The 19,389-nt window shown below is 42.4% G+C and overlaps 1 protein-coding gene across 1 annotated transcript in view; it reads right to left on the minus strand.

Moving 5' to 3' along the window:
- Window positions 1-4,758: 4,758 nt before the first annotated feature.
- TXLNB (taxilin beta) overlaps window positions 4,759-19,389 on the minus strand; it is a 28,107-nt gene continuing 13,476 nt past the window's right edge. The window contains exons 5-10 of the mRNA XM_080999813.1: window positions 17,122-17,316; window positions 15,556-15,675; window positions 11,921-11,995; window positions 10,122-10,214; window positions 8,027-8,122; window positions 4,759-6,458 (exon numbers count right to left, since the gene is read on the minus strand). Of these exons, the coding sequence (XP_080855939.1) occupies window positions 5,853-6,458; window positions 8,027-8,122; window positions 10,122-10,214; window positions 11,921-11,995; window positions 15,556-15,675; window positions 17,122-17,316 (1,185 nt within the window). The 3' untranslated portion in view covers window positions 4,759-5,852. The remainder of the gene's footprint in view (window positions 6,459-8,026; window positions 8,123-10,121; window positions 10,215-11,920; window positions 11,996-15,555; window positions 15,676-17,121; window positions 17,317-19,389) is intronic.

Genomic DNA, 19,389 nt, shown 5'->3' on the forward strand with positions numbered 1-19,389 from the left:
TTACTATGTTTTATGTGTGCTGTAAGCCACCCAGAGTGCCTGGGGAAACCCAACCAGATGGGTGGGGTATAAATAATGAAACAACAGTAATAATAATTACAGGTTCACCATGTTGTGCACTTGTTGTTTAGTCGTTTAGTCATGTCCGACTCTTCGTGACCCCATGGACCAGAGCATGCCAGGTACTCCTGTCTTCTACTGCCTCCCGCAGTTTGGTCAGACTCATGTTTGTAGCTTTGAGAACATTGTCCAACCATGTTGTGCACTAGCCCTTGATAATGTGTCACAATTGTTGCTTGCTTTTTAAAATTTTATTTTCATATTTGTTTCGCACTCTTCCTTCAAGGGGCTGAGGAAGCATACACAGGGCTGATCCATTTTGTCCTCCCAACAACTCTGTGAGTTACTTCAGGGTGAGAGAGGGCAAGTAGCCCAGTGAGCTGCATTGCTGAGATAAACTGATCTCACAAGCCTTCCTGTTGAAGCCAGTTGCCACTGCCAGGATTTTGGTAATAGCTGAATGAACCATCTACTGCATCTTAATCTGGAATGCCTAAAGCAGGGCTGTGTCCCGCCAGATATTGTTCGGCTACACCTCCCACCTTCCCTGATGATCAGCCACAGGCAATTAAAATCAAAAGCCAAGTCTCCTTAATAATCTGTTTGATTTTTTGCCATCGCATCGGATCCCTGCCAGTTCCTGCAATTCCAAGGAAAAGGGAGGGTGTTTGTGGTTAAAGATTTACAGTCTGATCTACAACAATTCTTCTTAGGAAGACTTCATGTGGCAGCGCAGATGCATCTTTTGTAGTGGTAACAAAAGAACAGATGAGAACAGAACAGTACAAATTGCAGCAAGTGTCTGTGCACTGGCACACAACTGATGTGCAGCTGACCTGTTGTTTTTAGTAACGTGGGCACAGCTTAAGTCTAGGGGGGGCAAAGAACAAGTTATTTGCACATCCCACTGTGCTCCCCCCCCCCGAGCTCTCCACAGTTGCAGCTCTACCCCAGCGACTCAAGCCTGTTTTAAAACTGTCTTGCAGGTTGTCTTGCTGTATATGGGAGCTACGGTGGAGGAAACTATACACCAGAATCTCCTGTTGCATGCATAGTGGCCTTACACCTATGCAAACATCTTTGTTGAAGGGCAGCTTAAGACGTGAATTTCCATTCTGCTTTATCCCTGTGACTGTCTCCTCTTGCCAAGCAAATTAGTTCATTTGCTGATATTACGCTTTGAGCCCCCTTACTCTGGAAGTAGTATGTTATGATTGCTTGCTACCCAGGGAATTGCATGACCACAGAAATAAGGTCCCAGAGAAGATGTGGGAGTCTATGATTAGAGTCTTCCAAATTTGTGTGTGTGTGTGTGTGTGTGTGTTTTAATAACTGCATGGCACTTGGGTGTGGAGATTGGAGAACTGTTGTCCACTAAGCCTTTTTTCTGATTAAAATCCTCCCACAGAAGTTATTGTGGAGAAAACTTGAGTATTGTGTGCATGCTTGCAAACTTTCTCTTGTCAGGGCAAATAGCTTCAGCTACAAATGCAAAAACCCACAATGATGGTGTTTACATCAGCTCCCATATAATGGCCATAATCTCCAGCTCTGAATGGGCAGAGGTTTCCTATGACTACAAATGCTCAGTACCTTTAGTCTGTGCACACATTTAAAGCACCCTCTCCCTGAATCCTGGGAACTGTAGTTTACTCTTCACAGAGTGACAATTCCTGGCACCCTTAACGAATGATGGTTCTCAGGATTCTTTGTGTGTGTGTGTGTGCTTTAAATCTACTTTAAATGTATGGCCTGTATGGAGCATCTTAGAGATTTCCTATTCTACATATTGAGTATTTCCCCCAGTAGAGAAAAGAATGGGCTAACACTGCACAAGGAACGGTTCTTGCTCATGTTCCAGCATTTATGTTTGACTGTGGTAGATCAGCATCCTGGAATGTTTTGAATAGTACCCAAATGTGCTTCTAGTCTTTCAACACAGTAGAGAGTCTATGTATGGGCAGGCTGTAGAAAAGGAACAGGTGTGTTAGTCAGTCTGAATGTTGGTAACTTAATGGCAAGGTGCCAAGGAAAGGGAGTGTTTGCAAAATGCAAAAATACATTTGGCAGACTCTTTAGAGTGTTATCTGGACACGAAGTAAAAAGACAGGCAGCACTTTCATCTTGTTGCGTGAAGCCACTTTGGGGCAGAATGAAGCATCAGGCTGGTGCCCCCTAACAAAAATTTACCAGAGTACAGTGGTACCTCAGGTTACGAACTTAATTCGTTCCGGAAGTCCATTCTTAACCCGAAACCGTTCTTAACTTGAGGTGCACTTTCTCTAATGGGACCTCCTGCCGCTGCCGCCGCAATTTCCATTCTCATCCTGGGGTAAAGTTTGTAACCCGAGGTAATACTTCTGGGTTAGCGGAGTTTCTAACCCAAAGTGTTTGTAACCCGAGGTGTTTGTAACCCGAGGTACCACTGTATTATGAAGAGAAGGAACAGCAAGTTAAACTAATGGCAGGTGTTGGTCTCATATGTCAGTAACCAGTTTTATTGTTTTGGCTAGGAATATAGGAATATGTACCTCAGTTTTCATGATTTTCACTTGCTCATTTACAAGTTCTGCAGATGAAATTTCCTCTCACTTAAGCCATTTTGGGGGGGGGGTGTCAGAAGGAATAGCTTTTGAAAACAGAACAGAACAATAAAAGTTAAGCTGCTTTTTAAAAAAATGCTGGAAAGTCTTTTAGCTGTGTGGACAGGGGCTTGCTTTTTTTGAACCTTAGCCGTGGGCACATTCTGCTCCTTTCCATTTTTGTCAATCTGTCTTGGCTGTTGAGCTTAATTTTGTTTCGCGTAAGGGCTGTGTACGCTGGGATGTTCCTGCCCAACGGCCAGCAATAGTGTCAGCTAACACCAGTAATGATACACCCTTCTGCTGACATCAGGAAAATGCAGCTTTCTGGAATCAAGGGTGTGAATCACTTGACCTGCTGAGATCAAAATATAAGATGTGCTTCTACTGTCGATTCGTTCTTTACATAAAGGTAAGCTATTTCGGTGCTCACAGTGTGGGTGGGTCACTAGCTGTCAACAAGTGTTAGAAGCACAAAGGAACAAGCCGCTGGTGTTGCAAGGTCAGAGATTCGAAATGATCTGCAAGTTAGACCTGAATGAAGATACTGTTCTAGCTCCAGTTGGTCATTAATAATATTGGTCATTTCTGGTTTATTTTAAGATGGCTCTACATTTTTTTAAAACATTCATTCCTTCATTAAAGTTTTGTTTAAATCTGCCTGCACAAAAGCATGGCAGTTAATGGTGAAAGGGGTCAAGGGGGACAGTGGAAAACTCTGACACCACAGACTTAAAATTGGTCTAACAGTCATTTCCTCTCACAGAACACCTGGTATTTTGAAGCTTTCAGGTACGTGACTCTGCTGTATTCTTCTAGGTATACTTCACAATGCAGGCCAAGATGGTTCATGAGAGATGGTGTGTAGGACAAGAAAGGCAACTAGGAAACCTCAAAAATCATTCACAGGTGCAGTCTCTTCCATTTGCAATAGTATGCACAAGCATCTAGCTATTGTTCTGGACCTGTGCCCAGTTTTCAAAACCTGCAAGCTTACTACTTGCTGCCTTTCATTAATTCTGCATCACAGGTGTGGCTGCTGAATCACAGACTTCACGTATAGACTTGCAGGCCATTAATTATTCCCTGGGCTGGTTTGTGTGGACTCTTCCCGGATATTATGTGAGAAGGATCAAAAAGTTTGATGTTACTCTGCCTACATGAAACTTTTTTCTTTTCTTTTTCCTTTTTTGGCTTTGTAGTCTTTTATAGCCTTTGTAATCTGTCTTGGAGACTGGCCAATTCTCACACACCCAGAAATGCCCTCTGAAATAAATTAGTCATTCGGATACATTTGCTCAGAGAAACTTTCAGGTTTATTCATTGCCCAATGCTAAGGACAAGTCTACTCTGGTTTAGGCCTACAAAGGAGACATGTCCTCAAACATGTTTATAGCTGCTAGGCTTCTCCCAGGAGTCCCAAATCTAGCCAGCAGCACTGAAAGGTGAATTGGTGTAGTTTAATGGCTAAGGATTTGTGCTGTGAGGCAGGGAGGGGTCACTGGTTCAAATCCCTCTGCAGTCATGGCCTAAATGGACAAGCCTCCATCAGGGTGAGATCCAGCAGGTACCATGGGTCCTAATCTCAGTTGACTTCAAAGGAGCTGACCCTGGCACTGACAGAAAGTGTCTTTGAAGGTGTGCTGTCAGCTGATAGGTCCTGGCAGCAGCTCCTGGCTGCACTAAGGAGTTCCTGATGGGGAACTTCCCTAGTGTATTAGATGCTAGCCAAGTCTTCACCTGCCCAGCGCCTGATGTCACCTGTGACATTAGGTGTTGCGCAGGCCTATGTGGTTTGAGGAAAATGGTCTTGTGGGCCTAATTAGACCCCTGCTGGGCTTAATGACGCCTATATGCTGGTGATTCCCAATCATTGCCATCCTTCCCTACAATGCAAAGAAGAAAAAAATACCAACCCACCTTAACAGGCTGGTTTTTCTCATTCTGAATGTATCATACGGCTTGTCCATTCTAAACCACTTAATCAAGGTTGATAATTAGGAGGCCTACAGCAAATGTGTGTTTGGAACCCCTGTATATAATACAAGTTTTGTAGGAATGTTAGAAAATGGACAATCAGGCAATAAAAGAGGAAACAAGGAAAGCAGAAAAGTAGTAGGTATTGAAACTGTATTAATTCAGTGTTTAAACTACTGATAAGCAAGCAAACCAGTTAAATTATCAAATTCAGGATAGAATTCTACAGATTTAATCAATCCAATCCTACAAGGGAAAAAACCACCCCTTCAATTTTTATGTTATGCAGTCCACCAAAGGCACAGTTACAAGTTTAATTCAATGAGACTTAATGACAAATTGATCAACTGTGACCAAACTTGTTGAAATAGTGACACTGTAAGTGACATAGGGTAAAGTATTAAAGCAAGGCACATAGGTAAATAGTTCAGTTGAGGCAGCTAACCTATAGTCTTCCAGATACTGTAGGACTCCCAACTGCCATCAGCTCCAACCAGTAAGGCCAGTGGTCAAGTCTGATGGACATTGGGAGTCCAAGAACACTGAGAGGCCTGTAGGCTAGCCTACAGTAAAAGAAAAAGTATAATCTCATTAACTATTTTTCATCTCTCTCTGTATCCAACACTTCATTAGCGACTCATAGACAACTATTCTTCATTGTGAGAAAAGGATTGCGTTGGGGGTAAATAAAAGAATCAGGGTCCCAGGGATACACACAATTGCTTGAAGTCAGGAGAATCTGTCCAAACAAAAGTGTTTTGAAGATCATAGACTAATTAGTAGTTACTTTGGAATAAGATTTGACCCTCACACTACTGCTTTTCCAGCTTCTACTTCCCCAAGTATGCTTCCCCCATGTAACATTTATTCCTATATTTAGAAGTGACATTGTGGCACCTCAGACCAAACTAACGCGCTCAGATGTTCGTGAGAGCATGTTGAATTAAAGTGCTGTAGTTCTTAAAGTAGGGAGTCTTACGGATTTTCAAGACGGGTTGATGGGACCAAACACCATGCATTTTGTGACACTTTAGGAAAGGACTTTTTTGATTTGATTTGATGAAAAAGTGGGCAAACTGAAAATGCATCGCTACCGACAGGGCTCGATGTCACAGACACAAGACACGTCCCACGATTATGAGGAGCAAATCTGTGAACATTTTCAAGCCGCATAATTAGAACAAAAATATATGAAAGGATGGCAGTTGGGAAAGAAATATAATCACATTAATACTAATCGACTCCTTCCATGTCAGCATCTAACAACTGCAGAACCGGATGACCCTGAGCAAGTTGTTTTGCCGTGTCCCCTTCATGTTTTTCTGCTGTGGGTGTGGATGCTGCTGGCTGTATGGAGAGATTCTCTGTGTCTTGTGGCATCGGGAGCAATGGCTCTGGGGGACAAACTGGACCACATGCTTGCAGACTACACGGTTCTTCAGACATTTCTACATTAGTGGCTACCAGGGCTTCAGGTGTGTCCACATTAGCGGTTATTGGGAGCATTCCCTCATGATGGGTCACCATGAAAGCTGCAGCCAGATCCTTCAGAATATTCTTATCAGTGGCAGGTAGCTCAGCAGCAGCAGCCTGGTCTGCAACAGAGGAGCTCACACTAGCCTCATTTTTCAGACCATCGTCCTGTCCACTCAGTTGTGGTGTTGGTGGTTGTTCTTCCTCCTCTTCTTCCTCCTCCTCCTCCTCCTTCTCCTCAGGGAATTTTGCATCTTTTATTTTTTTGTACAGCACATTCCTTTCATCCTGAAGAGCTCTGCACAGATTCTCCAGCCTTTGAATTTTCACTACAAAGCACTCATACTCCTTGGCTCGCATGGCTTTCTGTGATAGAGCAAACAAAGCGTTTGAAGGCTGCTGCGTCAACAAATGGCACAGGACAACCAGAGGGGCCAGTTTAATAGATCAAGCAAAAATCAGGAAGATGGTTAAAGAATGTGGCTTGAAAAGTGACCTCCCCAATCAAGAAGTGGCCTGGCCAATTCTGCAAGGTGTTTTTCCTGCTGACACAGTCTTACAGTTCTCTGGAGTGGTTCTACAGGCCCTGGGGTCTTTATAACAGTTTATGTAAATCTTTGGAGCTGGCCAAATGTTACAGAAGTAAACATTTACTGGCAGAATGGGGGGGGGGGAGGGAGTCAAGTCAGGAAGTTACAAACTACATGTAGCATATGCTGTTAGACTTTCACTTCTGCAATGTTCAGATAATTTAGGAGTAGAAGGTCATGTTAAAACATCTCTGTATATATATTTTTAATTCCCTGCCCGAATTTCTCTTGCTCAGAGAAAATGTGATAGCTTTTTCCACATCCAACATTATCCACGCAAAGAAAGGTGATACTTTATTTTTAGTTACTTCAACAGCCCAGAGGCCACAAAACAGTCAAGAAAGCACCCTGCCGATTCGTACTGGCAGCTTCCTCATCTCAGAACTAGGACCAATCTGCTTCCTCTCAAAAGCCTTACATTTCTATGTTAGTCATTCAGGTGCTTAAGCATCCCACATACAATAAACTACTTGCCCCCCCCCCCCCGTTTATTAGCTGCCACTAATTAGCCAATTACTAAGTTAGAATTTAGGGACGCGGGTGGCGCTGTGGGTTAAACCACAGAGCCTAGGACTTGCCGATCAGAAGGTCGGAGGTTTGAATCCCTGCGACGGGGTGAGCTCCCGTTGCTCAGTCCCAGCTCCTGCCCACCTAGCACGTCAAGTGCAAGTAGATAAATAGGTACCGCTCCAGCGGGAAGGTAAACAGCATTTCTGTGCGCTGCTCTGGTTGGCCAGAAGCAGCTTAGTCATGCTGGCCACATGACCCGGAAGCTGTACACCGGCTCTCGGCCAATAAAGCGAGATGAGTGCTGCAACCCCAGAGTTGGTCACGACTGGACCTAATGGTCAGGGGTCCCTTTACCTTTTTTAAGTTAGAATTTAATTTCCCAAAACATTCTGCAAGAAGGTGACCATCTTTTTTTAACCACTCTTAAAAACACCCACCCCAACCCTCTGTTGCTATATTTCAAAATGTAACATTCCTGACACCTGCAAAACTTTTTAGGAAGACCCCAAAATTGTCTAGCTTTTTTGGGGAAACCTCCCCCAAAATAGTGATTTTAAGCTTTTGGAGCTGTTTCCCACTGCTTTTTCCATTGCATTGCCATACATCAAGCTCTTCAGCGTTTCAGGCAAGCATGGAGATGCTGGGTATTAGACTTGAGACTGTTTCCATGCAAAGCTGATGCTGTACCACTGAACTATGGCCCCTTTGCGATTGTGAATGCTTTATGAGCTTTACAATGGAAGCTGTATCAGAGAGCTATTATTCAGAACAATTTATGAGATTGCATCATTGATGCTTAATTAATTTAAAATTGTTCAAGGAATGGTTTCTCACCTCTTCAATCATGTCCAACAAAGCTTTATTGCAGTTCTCAAACCTTGCTTTCCACGTAGCTGTATCCTTTTCCAACTTTTTCATTTTCTTGGTCATCTAAGAAGGGAAAAATCCAGTTGGCATCAGGAACAAGCCAGCATTTACACACATCCCATGTGAACAAGTGCTGATCCCAACCTTGGCAATAGTCAAGGGTTCTAGTTTGACTTATGGCAGTACGGTTGTACCTTGGAAGTCAAATGGAATCTGTTCCAGAGGCCCATTTGACTTCCAAAACGTTTGGAAACCAAAGTGCAGCTTCTGATTGGCTGTAGGAAGCTCCTGCAGCCAATTGGAAGTCGTGGATGTTCGGCTTCCAAAAATAGTTCCCAAACCGGAACAGTCACTTCTGGGTTTGTGGTGGTCAGGAGCTGATTTGTTTGGGAGCCAAGGCATGACTGTACTCACTAATCATACCATGAAAATGGGAGAACATCAATTTGGGATCAGCTCACAAAAATCTCTGACTGTACTCTGCCCATGTTAAAATACATTTGATGGTGGAAAAGAAAGGTCTTAGAATAAAAAGACATTGTCAACTAGATCCCCAAGTGCTACTTGCCTGTCAGATTTACTGTTTCCTTTTCTTCAGAGATCAACTGAAAGCCCACACATCAAGGTGTGCACACAGCAATATCTCATGTATGTGGAACACATTCTTGCCTCAAAGCAGTAACAAGTCAGGGATTTCACAAAATGTTTGTTGCAAGAGCAACCCGCATCTATAATAGCACTGCCAATCCGTTATAGTTCTTTTACTCTATTAGTTCTTGCTTTCAATGAATTAGTCACTTAATTCAAATGAATAACACAAACATTACAGCACCTTAATGGCAGTGTGGTTTTGTGGATAATTAACACAGGAAATAATTTACTGCTTGGAAATCAATCTTTAAGTGCTTTGCACAAATTACAAGCTGCCCCATGATAGTCTGCAACAGTGTCAGCACTGAACACCTTCTTAAAAAAAATAAAAGGGTCAGTTGTTCTGATCCATATTTAAAATCTCTGAGTGAATGATAACTGGCAGAACAACAAAGTCATATGGAGCCATGGACACTTTGGCAGTGCAAGCAGGTACTGGCAGAGGATGCAAGGCAGCTCATAAAATGCTCGACTTATGCAGCAGGAGATATCTGTGCTGCTGTTTCAGGAAGGACAGCCTGCTCAGAATGACATGCAAGTAAATACCAGTGGAAAAGTTAGTATGTCCAGAAAGTTGATCTAAATCTCTTCTCCCTAGCACACTTTCCATACACAGCAGAGCATTCAAAAAGTTGTTACCCTCTCTTACCTATTGCTAAATAATAATAGATTATCATACAGCAGGGCTGACCTGCTGGGAGCCTGAAGGGCCCTGCCCTGCTTCTCTCCACCTGGCTTAAGGCGGGGCCTGACAGGCTCCATAAAGGACTGTTGCTGCTGCTGCTGGGCAGAGAGGGCTCCATTTTTGTTTTTGTTTTGTTTTTAAATTGCTTTTATTTTTTATCTATGTCATTTTACATTGTGACTGATATTAATGCTGTATTTTTAGATTTTTAAGATTAGTTTTAGATTTTATGATTTATGTGGAAATAGTTTTCCATTTGGTTGTGTACTTTTTGATGTGTTTAATTATTGCTTATGACTTTTGTTATGTTGGTAATTATGTAAATCTTGTCATGTTGTAAGCCGCCTTGAGCATTGTATTAACTATGGAAAGGCGGCATGCAAATTGATGATGCTGATGATGAAATGTCTTATTCATATTTGGGCCACTAAATGCAATTTCTGTGCTCCAACAATGTTTAATGGTGATAAGGTATACACACCTGTGTGACAGCAATGCAGGGTTCATTATTATTATTTATTAAATATCAATACTGCCCTGCATCCAATTGTTTGAGTTTGACTCTTAATGGTATCCATTGCACCTTACAGGAAAATGTCAGCGTGTTTCTGATTGATTCCATAACAGAAAAAGTCTTATGTGAACCTGAAGAAAATTCACTGGCCTCTGCTACCAAAATGGCAAGCCCTCCAGAACAGATTTGAGAGACAAAATGTATTAACTGACCTTATCCATCTCTTGCTTGAAGCTGGCAAACACCTCATTGCTTTTTGTCAAGGTTTTCTGAAACTCCTCAAATCGTTCAGAATAGAGCGCAAGCTGCATTCAGAGAAAGGAAACATAAGTCAGTTCCACAAATTCCGTTCACAGTTCCACAACGAGAAAGGTGAACCCCCTGCCCAAACCTTCAAATTATTGCAGGAAGAGAGCAAGATGAAAGAGACTCTGATTTTTAGCAAATAATTTGTTTTATACTTACAGAATATTTTAATCTATTTGGGGCAAATGATCTTTTGAGAGGAGGATATCAAAAACTAAAAATAGGAAAAAGGCACTTGGAAGCAAAAAAACCAACACATATGTTATTAGGTTAAAACACCAGCATCATTCAAAGTAGGTAAATAAGATGTGCTGGATGCTCTGAAGCTTGATAAGGTCTGTGAGGGACCTCTAGTGGTCAGGGCAAAAGACTTTTGCATTTTTTAAATGTGTTCTTTCCTCCCTTTGGACAGATTATGTCTTCTCTCCCGCATGTCTTTCAATCTCTCATAAATCCAGTTCTTCTCTTACCTCTGCTGTTTTGTCATAAGGGCACAGTACATAACAGGGGTGGCTCTCTCTTAATAAATTAATCCAGTAACAAATTTATTTAAAAGACTTCAGTAGCATTTGCATTATTTCACCTATTTATTGTAAACATGAAAACAAGTTATGGAATTGTGTTACTACTTTGCTGCCCATTAAAGCCTTGAAATGCCTTCTCCATCTAGCAAAACTTCCAAGTCTGAGAGTATTAATAAGAATAGTACTAAGACTATCCCTGCACTCAAGTCTTCCACTTATTGTTACTTGTTCTATAGCTGACAGGTCGTGGTACACAAGAGTAACTGACTTGAAAACAGGAAGTAGGAACATCACATATCCATTAAAAAACAACAACTCTCATCTTGCCATATGATCTGCCCCATGTCTGCCTCCATTTTTGAGGTATGTGGTATTACAGTCAATTTCAAGCTGCCTTGAGAATCAGTTGATTAAAAAGCAGAATATATAATCTTATAAAACAAGGGAGACTTAACATGTCAAAGTGGACTTGTCCAAGGTATAAAAGGAAGTATAGCTAATTTTTAGTTTGCTTTAAAGGGCACATTTGGAGCGGTGGGGGGTCATAAATATTTTTGCATTTTCAATTTTAAAAAACTACTTTTCTAAAAAAATGGGGGAAAGGGTGGGTTGGAAACCACAAGAAAATGATTGAGAGGGCTGGATATGGCCCGTAGACTAACCACCCATTAGAAATAAAACTATCATGAAGTGAAACATACCTAAAGTAGCTTGCAAAAATAATAAAAAAGAGAACAAATAATTAATAGCCTCTGACATGGGACAATGGAAGAAACCACCAAGGCAGGGGCAGGGACCACTGGGCATGCTGGCTGCGTCTGATGGAAGCTGGTATCCAATAAAATCTGGAAGGCCATCGGTTCCTCACTCTGCACTAAATAAATAATTGCTGGTGTAAAGTTAAAGAGAAAATGACCCCATACAGTAAAATAATAATATTCCTCTGACCCTGGTCATCATATGTTTTGATTCTTCCTGCCCCTTGAGATGTGGCCTAGATTATGGACAGATCAATGCAAATACTTCCCAAGTGCGCGCTCATCTGACCTTTGCTTGCAGAGGATATGCTTTAATGAAGCGTAAAGCGCAACCATATATTAAACACTCCCCTGTCTTTAGTACATTCATTCCCCCCCCTTCAAATAAAGAGGCACATCATACAGACAGCAGCTGTTCTTCACCTGGGCCTGGAGAACTGTCTCTTGCTCCTTCAGCATTTTTGCTTGTAGTTTCCACTCTGCAGCTTGGTTAAGTAGCTGTGTTTGACACAAAAGGAATAGCAGTGGAATACTTGGACTTTTTATTTCAGTCAAAAGTCTTTAGAATCCATCTACGTACTTGCAAAGCGCTCTCTCTCTCTCTCTCTCTCTCTCTCTCTCTCTCCCTCTCTCTCTCTCTCTCTCACACACACACAGAGTGCTTTTTTTCTGAGGGTAGGCATACCCCTAAACATGTTGTGAATCTAAGTTTGGCCTCACTGAGGGGCAGTATTTCAATATGAGTAGGAAAAGGAGAGTACCCCTAAACATTTTTTTAAAAAGAAAAAAAAGCACTGCACACATTACTATCTTGGAGGTGCCACAACTATGATGTAGAACAGAAGGAAAGAGGCAGGGGGCACCAAATTTTGGCACTGCTGAAATTTGAGACCCCAAGGTCTGCCATTGTTAGCATTCTAACTTTCCAAACAACTGCTGCAAAAGCTAGAGCAATGAAGTTAAGCAATATACACAAGGGCTGTTTCGTGTGGCTTTCAAAATGATAGGTGGGTGTGGGTTTTTTTACTTCCTTCACCAGAGGTTAAAAAAAAAGCAGCGAGATAAAAATAAAATCTTTTGGGAGAATTACAGGTAGGTTGTGTTTAACGGTATGAAACAAAATGCTGAATAGCCTGAGGGTCAAGTCGGGCTTCAGGATAGTCATTTATTCTGCAAACTGTCTGGGTTTTGACACTGCTTAAAAATTTCATCAGGCCTTCACTGTCACATATTCCAGCTGGGATGCTGAAGAAGTCCAGCATAACTGATGAGGCAGAAATCATTTTTTCCAGTAATCTGTTGTGGCTCACTAAACAGTCGCCCCCCCCCCCCCTTCTCTGGTCTTATTGATGTCCTGTAGCAAATGTATTTTAAGTTATTCTTAAATATTTATTTTAAAAAACACCTAGGAGTTATCCTGCAATAAAAGCAAATGTTCAAAGCAGTGTTTTAAATTAGCATGAATTTTTTTTTAAAAAAAATCAAAATAAAAAATGCAGCCTGAGGTAATCTTCAGAAGCCAACCTGCTCAGCCAGACACAAATATTGGTATTTTTTTATTAATAAAACATGAAGCAGAAATGAGGAAGGACTCAAAGCAGAAACCAATTCGTAAAGAATATAGTACAGTGCTACTGAATGCAGTTTACACCCATAAAGCTTGTTCTTCAGCTCTTGCCCACTCCTAGAATTATAGACACGTCCGAAGAATCTTGTTAAAGTTGAACTGCTCCAGGCTAGGCTTAGCACAGCCTCAGTGGGACTGCTCTGATTCCCTTCTGCCTGAACTTTCCTGTCTAAACTGGCATTCTAATTAAAAGACAGGGATGTAGTAAATAACTCTTTCAGAGAAGAATTTCTCCAAACTTCTTATGACCACAGACAATTTTCATTGCTCCAGAAAGGCACTCTGGCCTAATTTCAATAAATGGGAATTCACAAGACATGGTCAGAGGGAAGTTGCCAATTAGTCAATGGAACCTGGAGTTCATCTGCAATTCTAATAAGCTGATAGCACTGGTGTTGAGAGCAAATGTTGCTGTGGCTGTAGGTAGCAATGGGTTATGTTGGTCTGTCAATCCCAAAGCTGCCCAAAGAGCCTGGAACTTTGAACTGTGGTGACTATCTAGCACCTTTGAGTCTCAGGGAAAAATATGTATTATTATAAGCAACATGGGGTGGGGGGACCTACAGTTCTCTTCTCACAATGCAAGTCTGCTTTGGGGAGCTAGATGAATTCAGAAGGCTGCAAACACCCCCCCCCCTCACGAATTTATAACCTCCAGTCATGCTTGAGAGTGAATTTACAACCTCAAGGTTCTGGACATAAAGTTTACCAGGAGTCACTAAACAACCAGAAGAGTGCCGCAGTCGTGATTAAGAAGTTAGCCTGCTTCTATCTACTGGTTCACATATCGTCTGAGGCAATACCAGTAACAACATCCACCTGCCCAGGTGTTTTCCAACAGCCTTTTCCTGTGAAACCAACGCTTGCAGAGAAAACGCTTAGCAACCTGTCAAAATGGAACTCCTCCCCTTTCTAAAGAAAAATTAGTAATTTAGTAAAATGGGTTAGTAAAATGAAACTGGAATTGACTCCCTGGAGTGACCCCCTTCATGCGAATGCTGAAGCTGGTTCGGTGGCAGCAATACCTGTCTGGATGAATGCATGCGGTCATGGCCTCCACTTAAATCTAGACCTGATCTTGGGGATGAAGTATGATGCTGATGGTAACTGGCTACCTGCTGTATCAGTGCTAGATCAAGCCCCTCTGTATGGATACTAAGCTGGTTATCTTAGGGAAATTTGGGTATATCTTGGGGCGGGGGTGTCTTTCTCTCAGCAGCTAAGAGTAGTTGCCAATTTTTTAATGATAAAATGTCTAGGGAGCTCTTGAAATTCATGAAAACTAGGAAAAGGGGTGTACATCCCTGGAAAATGTTTCCTAAGGCATGTTTAAAGTTGTAAGGATAAGAGTACTGCATTGAACATTTGAGTTTTTAATAATATGATAAACACGACTAGTTGTACAAACAGCCAGTATGCCATATGAGTGAGAACAGCTTCCCCTGTGCCACAGGGAGGCAGCAGAGCTATTCTATTGTCTGATGGCTCTTGCTTTCAGCCTTCGCTTTTTACTCTCAATTTGTCTTCTGAAAAGAAGGCTGCTTCCAGATCACCTGTTTATTGAGCAGTCATCAGGATTTATTTGCCCCCCCCCAAAAGCGTGCAGAGGTTAGACACAGCTGGCTACTGACCATTCACTCCGATTTGTTTGTGGGTAGGTTATAATTCAGTCAGGGAGTACTTGACTGCACAGAAGCAGAGATGTTAAAGGAGTCTTGTGTTTGCTAAGCTTCATGCTTAGATAGCTATAATTTCCAAGTGCCCTAGTGCACCAAAACATAACACAGCCAGTGTAGCCTAGTGTGAAGAATGCTGGGACTGGGAAGATCTGGATTCAGAATTGTCTCTTGGTCATGGATCTCACTGGGTGCCTTCAGGCTAGTTCCTGTCTCGGTCTAATAGACATCACAAGACTGAAGTAAGAAGAAGCATGGATAACAGCATGTGTACCCAGAAAGCTGTAGGATATCGCTATGGCAAACAAACATAATTTCTCATGGGGGCATCAGATGCTTGAGCAAACTGTAGGCTTGTTTGCATTGGCTTCAGTCTGTCCTGAGTCCACCTGCCTGCTCTCTAACTTACAATCACTCCAGTGGTGAAACTGCTTGTCAGCTTCCCCTTCCTTTGCTTCAGTGTCAACTTTGTGGAACAGGGAAGAGAATGGAAGCAAAACTAGAGTTTGCTGCCTCTGCCTGCCATTGGCTCAGGCGCCCCCTACTCTTTCTCCCTGCCTTCTGCCCTACCAAGCCCAGTGGCACCGGCTTGTGTATTGTTACAGATTTTAAACCAGGGTGGATGCCACTCAGTGCTGAGATAGGAGGCCACTTGTCTCAGTTCAGACCAGGAACAACTACTTAAAATGGGAAGATGGCATTCCAGACCTGTGCTTGGCCTAAAGGGAAAAATAAAGCTAAAGGCAAGTACTTACATATTCCTTCTCTCGCTGATGTCGTTCCTCAGCTTCTTTCATCACTTCCTGCGACTGTTCCAGCTTGGCATCCACCAGTTTCTGCTGAAGCTCCCTGTGCTTAAATATCTTATCTAGGTGCTGGAAGAAAACACATTGCAATGCATTTTGTTTGTAGATGTAGTGATTTTCCTGCCTATAGAAATAATGGAGTTTTAGATTTTAAAAAATCCACATAAAATTGCAGTCCTTATGCACATTTATCTAAGGTTGGCCTAACTGAATATTAGGGTTAACAGTCAAGTAAGCATGACATATTTAAATGTTGGGGCTTCTGCTCCTGCTCACTTTGCTCGCCAACTCTGCTTACCCACCATACCCTGAACTCCTCCCCACACAACAACTCCAACTCTAGTGGTTGCTGAGATGATGCAGGTGGAGCTCTCTGTTATAATAATAATAATAATAATAATAATAATAATAATAATAATAATTTATACTCCGCCCATCTGGCTGGGTTTCCCCAGCCACTCTGGGCAGCTTCCAACAGAATATAAAAATACAACAATCTATTAAACATTTAAAACTTCCCTAAACAGGGCTGCCTTCAGATGTCTTCTAAAAGTCTGGTAGTTGTTTCTCTCTTTGACATCTGGTGGGAGGGCATTCCACAGGGCGGGTGCCACTACCGAGAAGGCCCTCTGCCTGGTTCCCTGTAACTGTTGCTTGACTGACTTCTTGGGTCACTGACACTTAACTGAAAGGGGAGGAGTGAGTCATGGGAGTACAGCGATGGAGGCAATCTGATGCTTCTGCTGCCACTTACTGCACCAACCTCCCTTCCGCCTTGGTTAGGGGCAGCAGCCAGTGATATTGGGAAGGGAATGCTCCCTTTCTCCACCCACTCAGTCCTCCTGCCTGCCTGGGCCTGGCTTACTTCCTCTGCTCGCCTCCTCACTTGCTCTTCCTGTTCGGACCGTGGGCCACTAGCTGCCAGGGTGCGAATGAAGGGCAGAAAGGCTTTCTTCCCTTCAGTCCCTGCCACCTTCTTCTGGGGCTTCTCTCAGCAGCGGCAACAACAAGGACATTTCCCCCTTCATTCCACCAGTGGCAACAATGACAACAGGAAGATCATTGGAAGACCTGCTTGGGTTGACTGCTCTGCCTGGGGCTTCCCAGGCTTCCCTCACCCTGTTTAAACTTAGCTGCTACATGTGCACTCAGTCACCAGCGTGACAACAGCCAAAGGCAAATATTTTAGATATTTAAAACTTAGATTTTAGATGCCCTGTGTATACCCAGTATGGAGCATACTCCAATAAATAACCAAATTAATAAGCTACTAATTTGTGCTCCAAAGCTGGGCATGTAAGGGGAGAAGGATTCTTGGTTTGCATATTTCTTTAGAGATGCTTTTTGAAACTTACCTGCAGTGAATGGGTGGGTGAGCATATACACTAAATAGCTATGCTGCTTTTTGCCAAAAGCTGAATGCACTTGCAAGAGGAATGAACAGAGAAGACTAGAAATTACGGCAACAGATCTGGCACAAGTTAGCCTTCTGCAGTATTTGTATGTTGTTCTCACCTCCTCTCTGACTTCATACTGATCTATGATACTTTTCAATTTCTCTGCCAGCTCACTGTTCTCCTGGCACAACTTCATGTTCCTTTCACTTTGCTGCTCAATCTGCCCCTGGATATCGTTCAAGGTGCCTTGGAAATGATTAGTGATCTCCTTCCTTTTTTCCTCATCCTCTCTTGCTCGCTGAAGGGTCTCCTCCTGTAATGCAATATTCCAATAAAAGCAAATTATATTATTTCCATAGGAGATAATTAGCATCCAGATTTTTGTTATTGTAGTGAATGAGTGAGAGACGCATCCTTTTGCAGGTGGGGGGATTTGGGTGCCCTTCAAACAGGAATGGGAGGGCAGACGAAATAATGACTTTGGGGGGCACATTCATTATTGCGCCTCATTTACGATATTGAGATTGAAATGTTTCTTGCTCTGATTTGAGGGCTTAGAATTTGCAACAGCAATTAAATAAACATTACAAACTGGTTTCCCTCCCTTGTTGTCTCTGTATATGTAAAAAGGAAGGGGAAAGCTTTCTTAAATTTTATTTCTTTCATTGGGAGTAAGCACCACAGAACACAGTGGGATTTCTTTCCAAGGAAACCTGCACAGGATTGTACCACTATGCAAGTTTTTCACTTGTGTTTTGTTGAGTTTAAAATACTGATGGTTTTATTTTATGGTAAGTGTGGTAAATCTTTGAAGGCAACCTTCAGGACGAAGGTCAAAAAACAGGGTAAACACATGTGAACACATGCATAAAAGACAACATTTGTCTTCCTTTCTTAACCCCTCTTCCCCCCACACCCATCTCTTTCCTGGTCCATGAAGTCAACTTTGTAGACACACAGCAGGGCTGGAGACCTTGTGGCGCTCCAGATGTTGCTGCAGTTCCAGCTACCTTCATCTCTAGCCAGCACGATGATGGGAGTTGGAGTCAACAGCATCTAGAGGGCCACAGGTTCCCCATTCCTACCTCAAAGACTGTAGAGATATGAGAAGCACCCACCCTTTGTACAGGTGTGGACTACTTATACTTTCTAGAAACAAGACATTTTTGTTTCTACAAACTGTTCCAACTATATGAAAAAAATTGGGTGTTTATTTGTAGTGCTTTTAATCCCACCTCAAGTTGTTTTGTATAGTTTAAAAATCTTTTTTAGTTGATTCTTATTGTTGGATTGCAAATCACTTGGAGAGTTATATAAAAGGCAATTCACAAATTAATAAAACCACCAGTGTCATATACTAGACCAATGGACCCTCCTTGACCTGTCACATAAATGAGGTGATAAAGCTGACAAGTTCATTTGTAGCAGATTTGGAAAAATCAATCAATCAACCAACCAACCAACCAACCAACCAATCAATCAATCAATCAATCAACCAGTCAGTCACAGAGAGGCTGGATAGTTCTGTCCTCTGATAGGCTTCCTGCTAGCAATTTCAGCAAGAAAACTTCTTTGCAAGATCTTTTGCATTTCTCAAGAAAAAGCCAAAGGCTTCATTTCAACAGGCTGGTGATCTTTTGTTAAGACTCGCTGTGTCTTCCAAGGTGAATGCAAGCAGTCAGAATCACTGAGTTCCATGGAAACCACTCCCTGGAAATTTTATATAGGATTGTTCTTCCGGTGTTCCTAATAATTTGGGTACTACGAGAATGCCTGTGACTCTTTTTGGGAACATGGCTTTGAGAGCTTTCTTGATGAGCTCCTGCACTTCAAAATTTAACACTACACCATTGTACGCCACTATCTCCTGTATTTAAGGGGCTTGGGAGTGTGTGGGTTTATCTGTTCTATTCCACTCGATTTTGTGTGTGCGGGCGCATGTGTGTGTGTATGTCTTTCAGGGATTCTCCTGTTAAGCAGCAGCCCTCTCATGTTATGAAGCCTCCCTGGCCCTATTCTGGAAGCAAGGTGGAGGCACACAATTAATTTCAGTCACATTTTGCCAAAAATCAGGCAAAAGCTGACAGTACGTTGACCAAGAAGGCAGTAACTAACAGCCTATGTCTGTAGCTGGCATTTTATTCTTAGGATTCATGAGGTTTGGGAACAAAGGATTTCCTACCAGAAGCTGCTGGCCGTGTGCTGGTGGGTTGAATCTGAGCAATGAACTTGTACCACGGTGCCTGGCAGGGCTTCCGGCCATTGATATAATACTGGCAGGGTTGTGGAGCTGGGCCCTGTATTGTACTCAAGACAACAGTTGGCCAGTAGACAGGGACAGAGCTGCATGGCTCCATCTCACTTGTCAGACTTAAGATGCCACTTT

The sequence above is a fragment of the Podarcis pityusensis genome, assembly GCF_964106645.2.
Source record: "Podarcis pityusensis genome assembly, chromosome: 3".
Classification (NCBI taxonomy): domain Eukaryota; kingdom Metazoa; phylum Chordata; class Lepidosauria; order Squamata; family Lacertidae; genus Podarcis; species Podarcis pityusensis.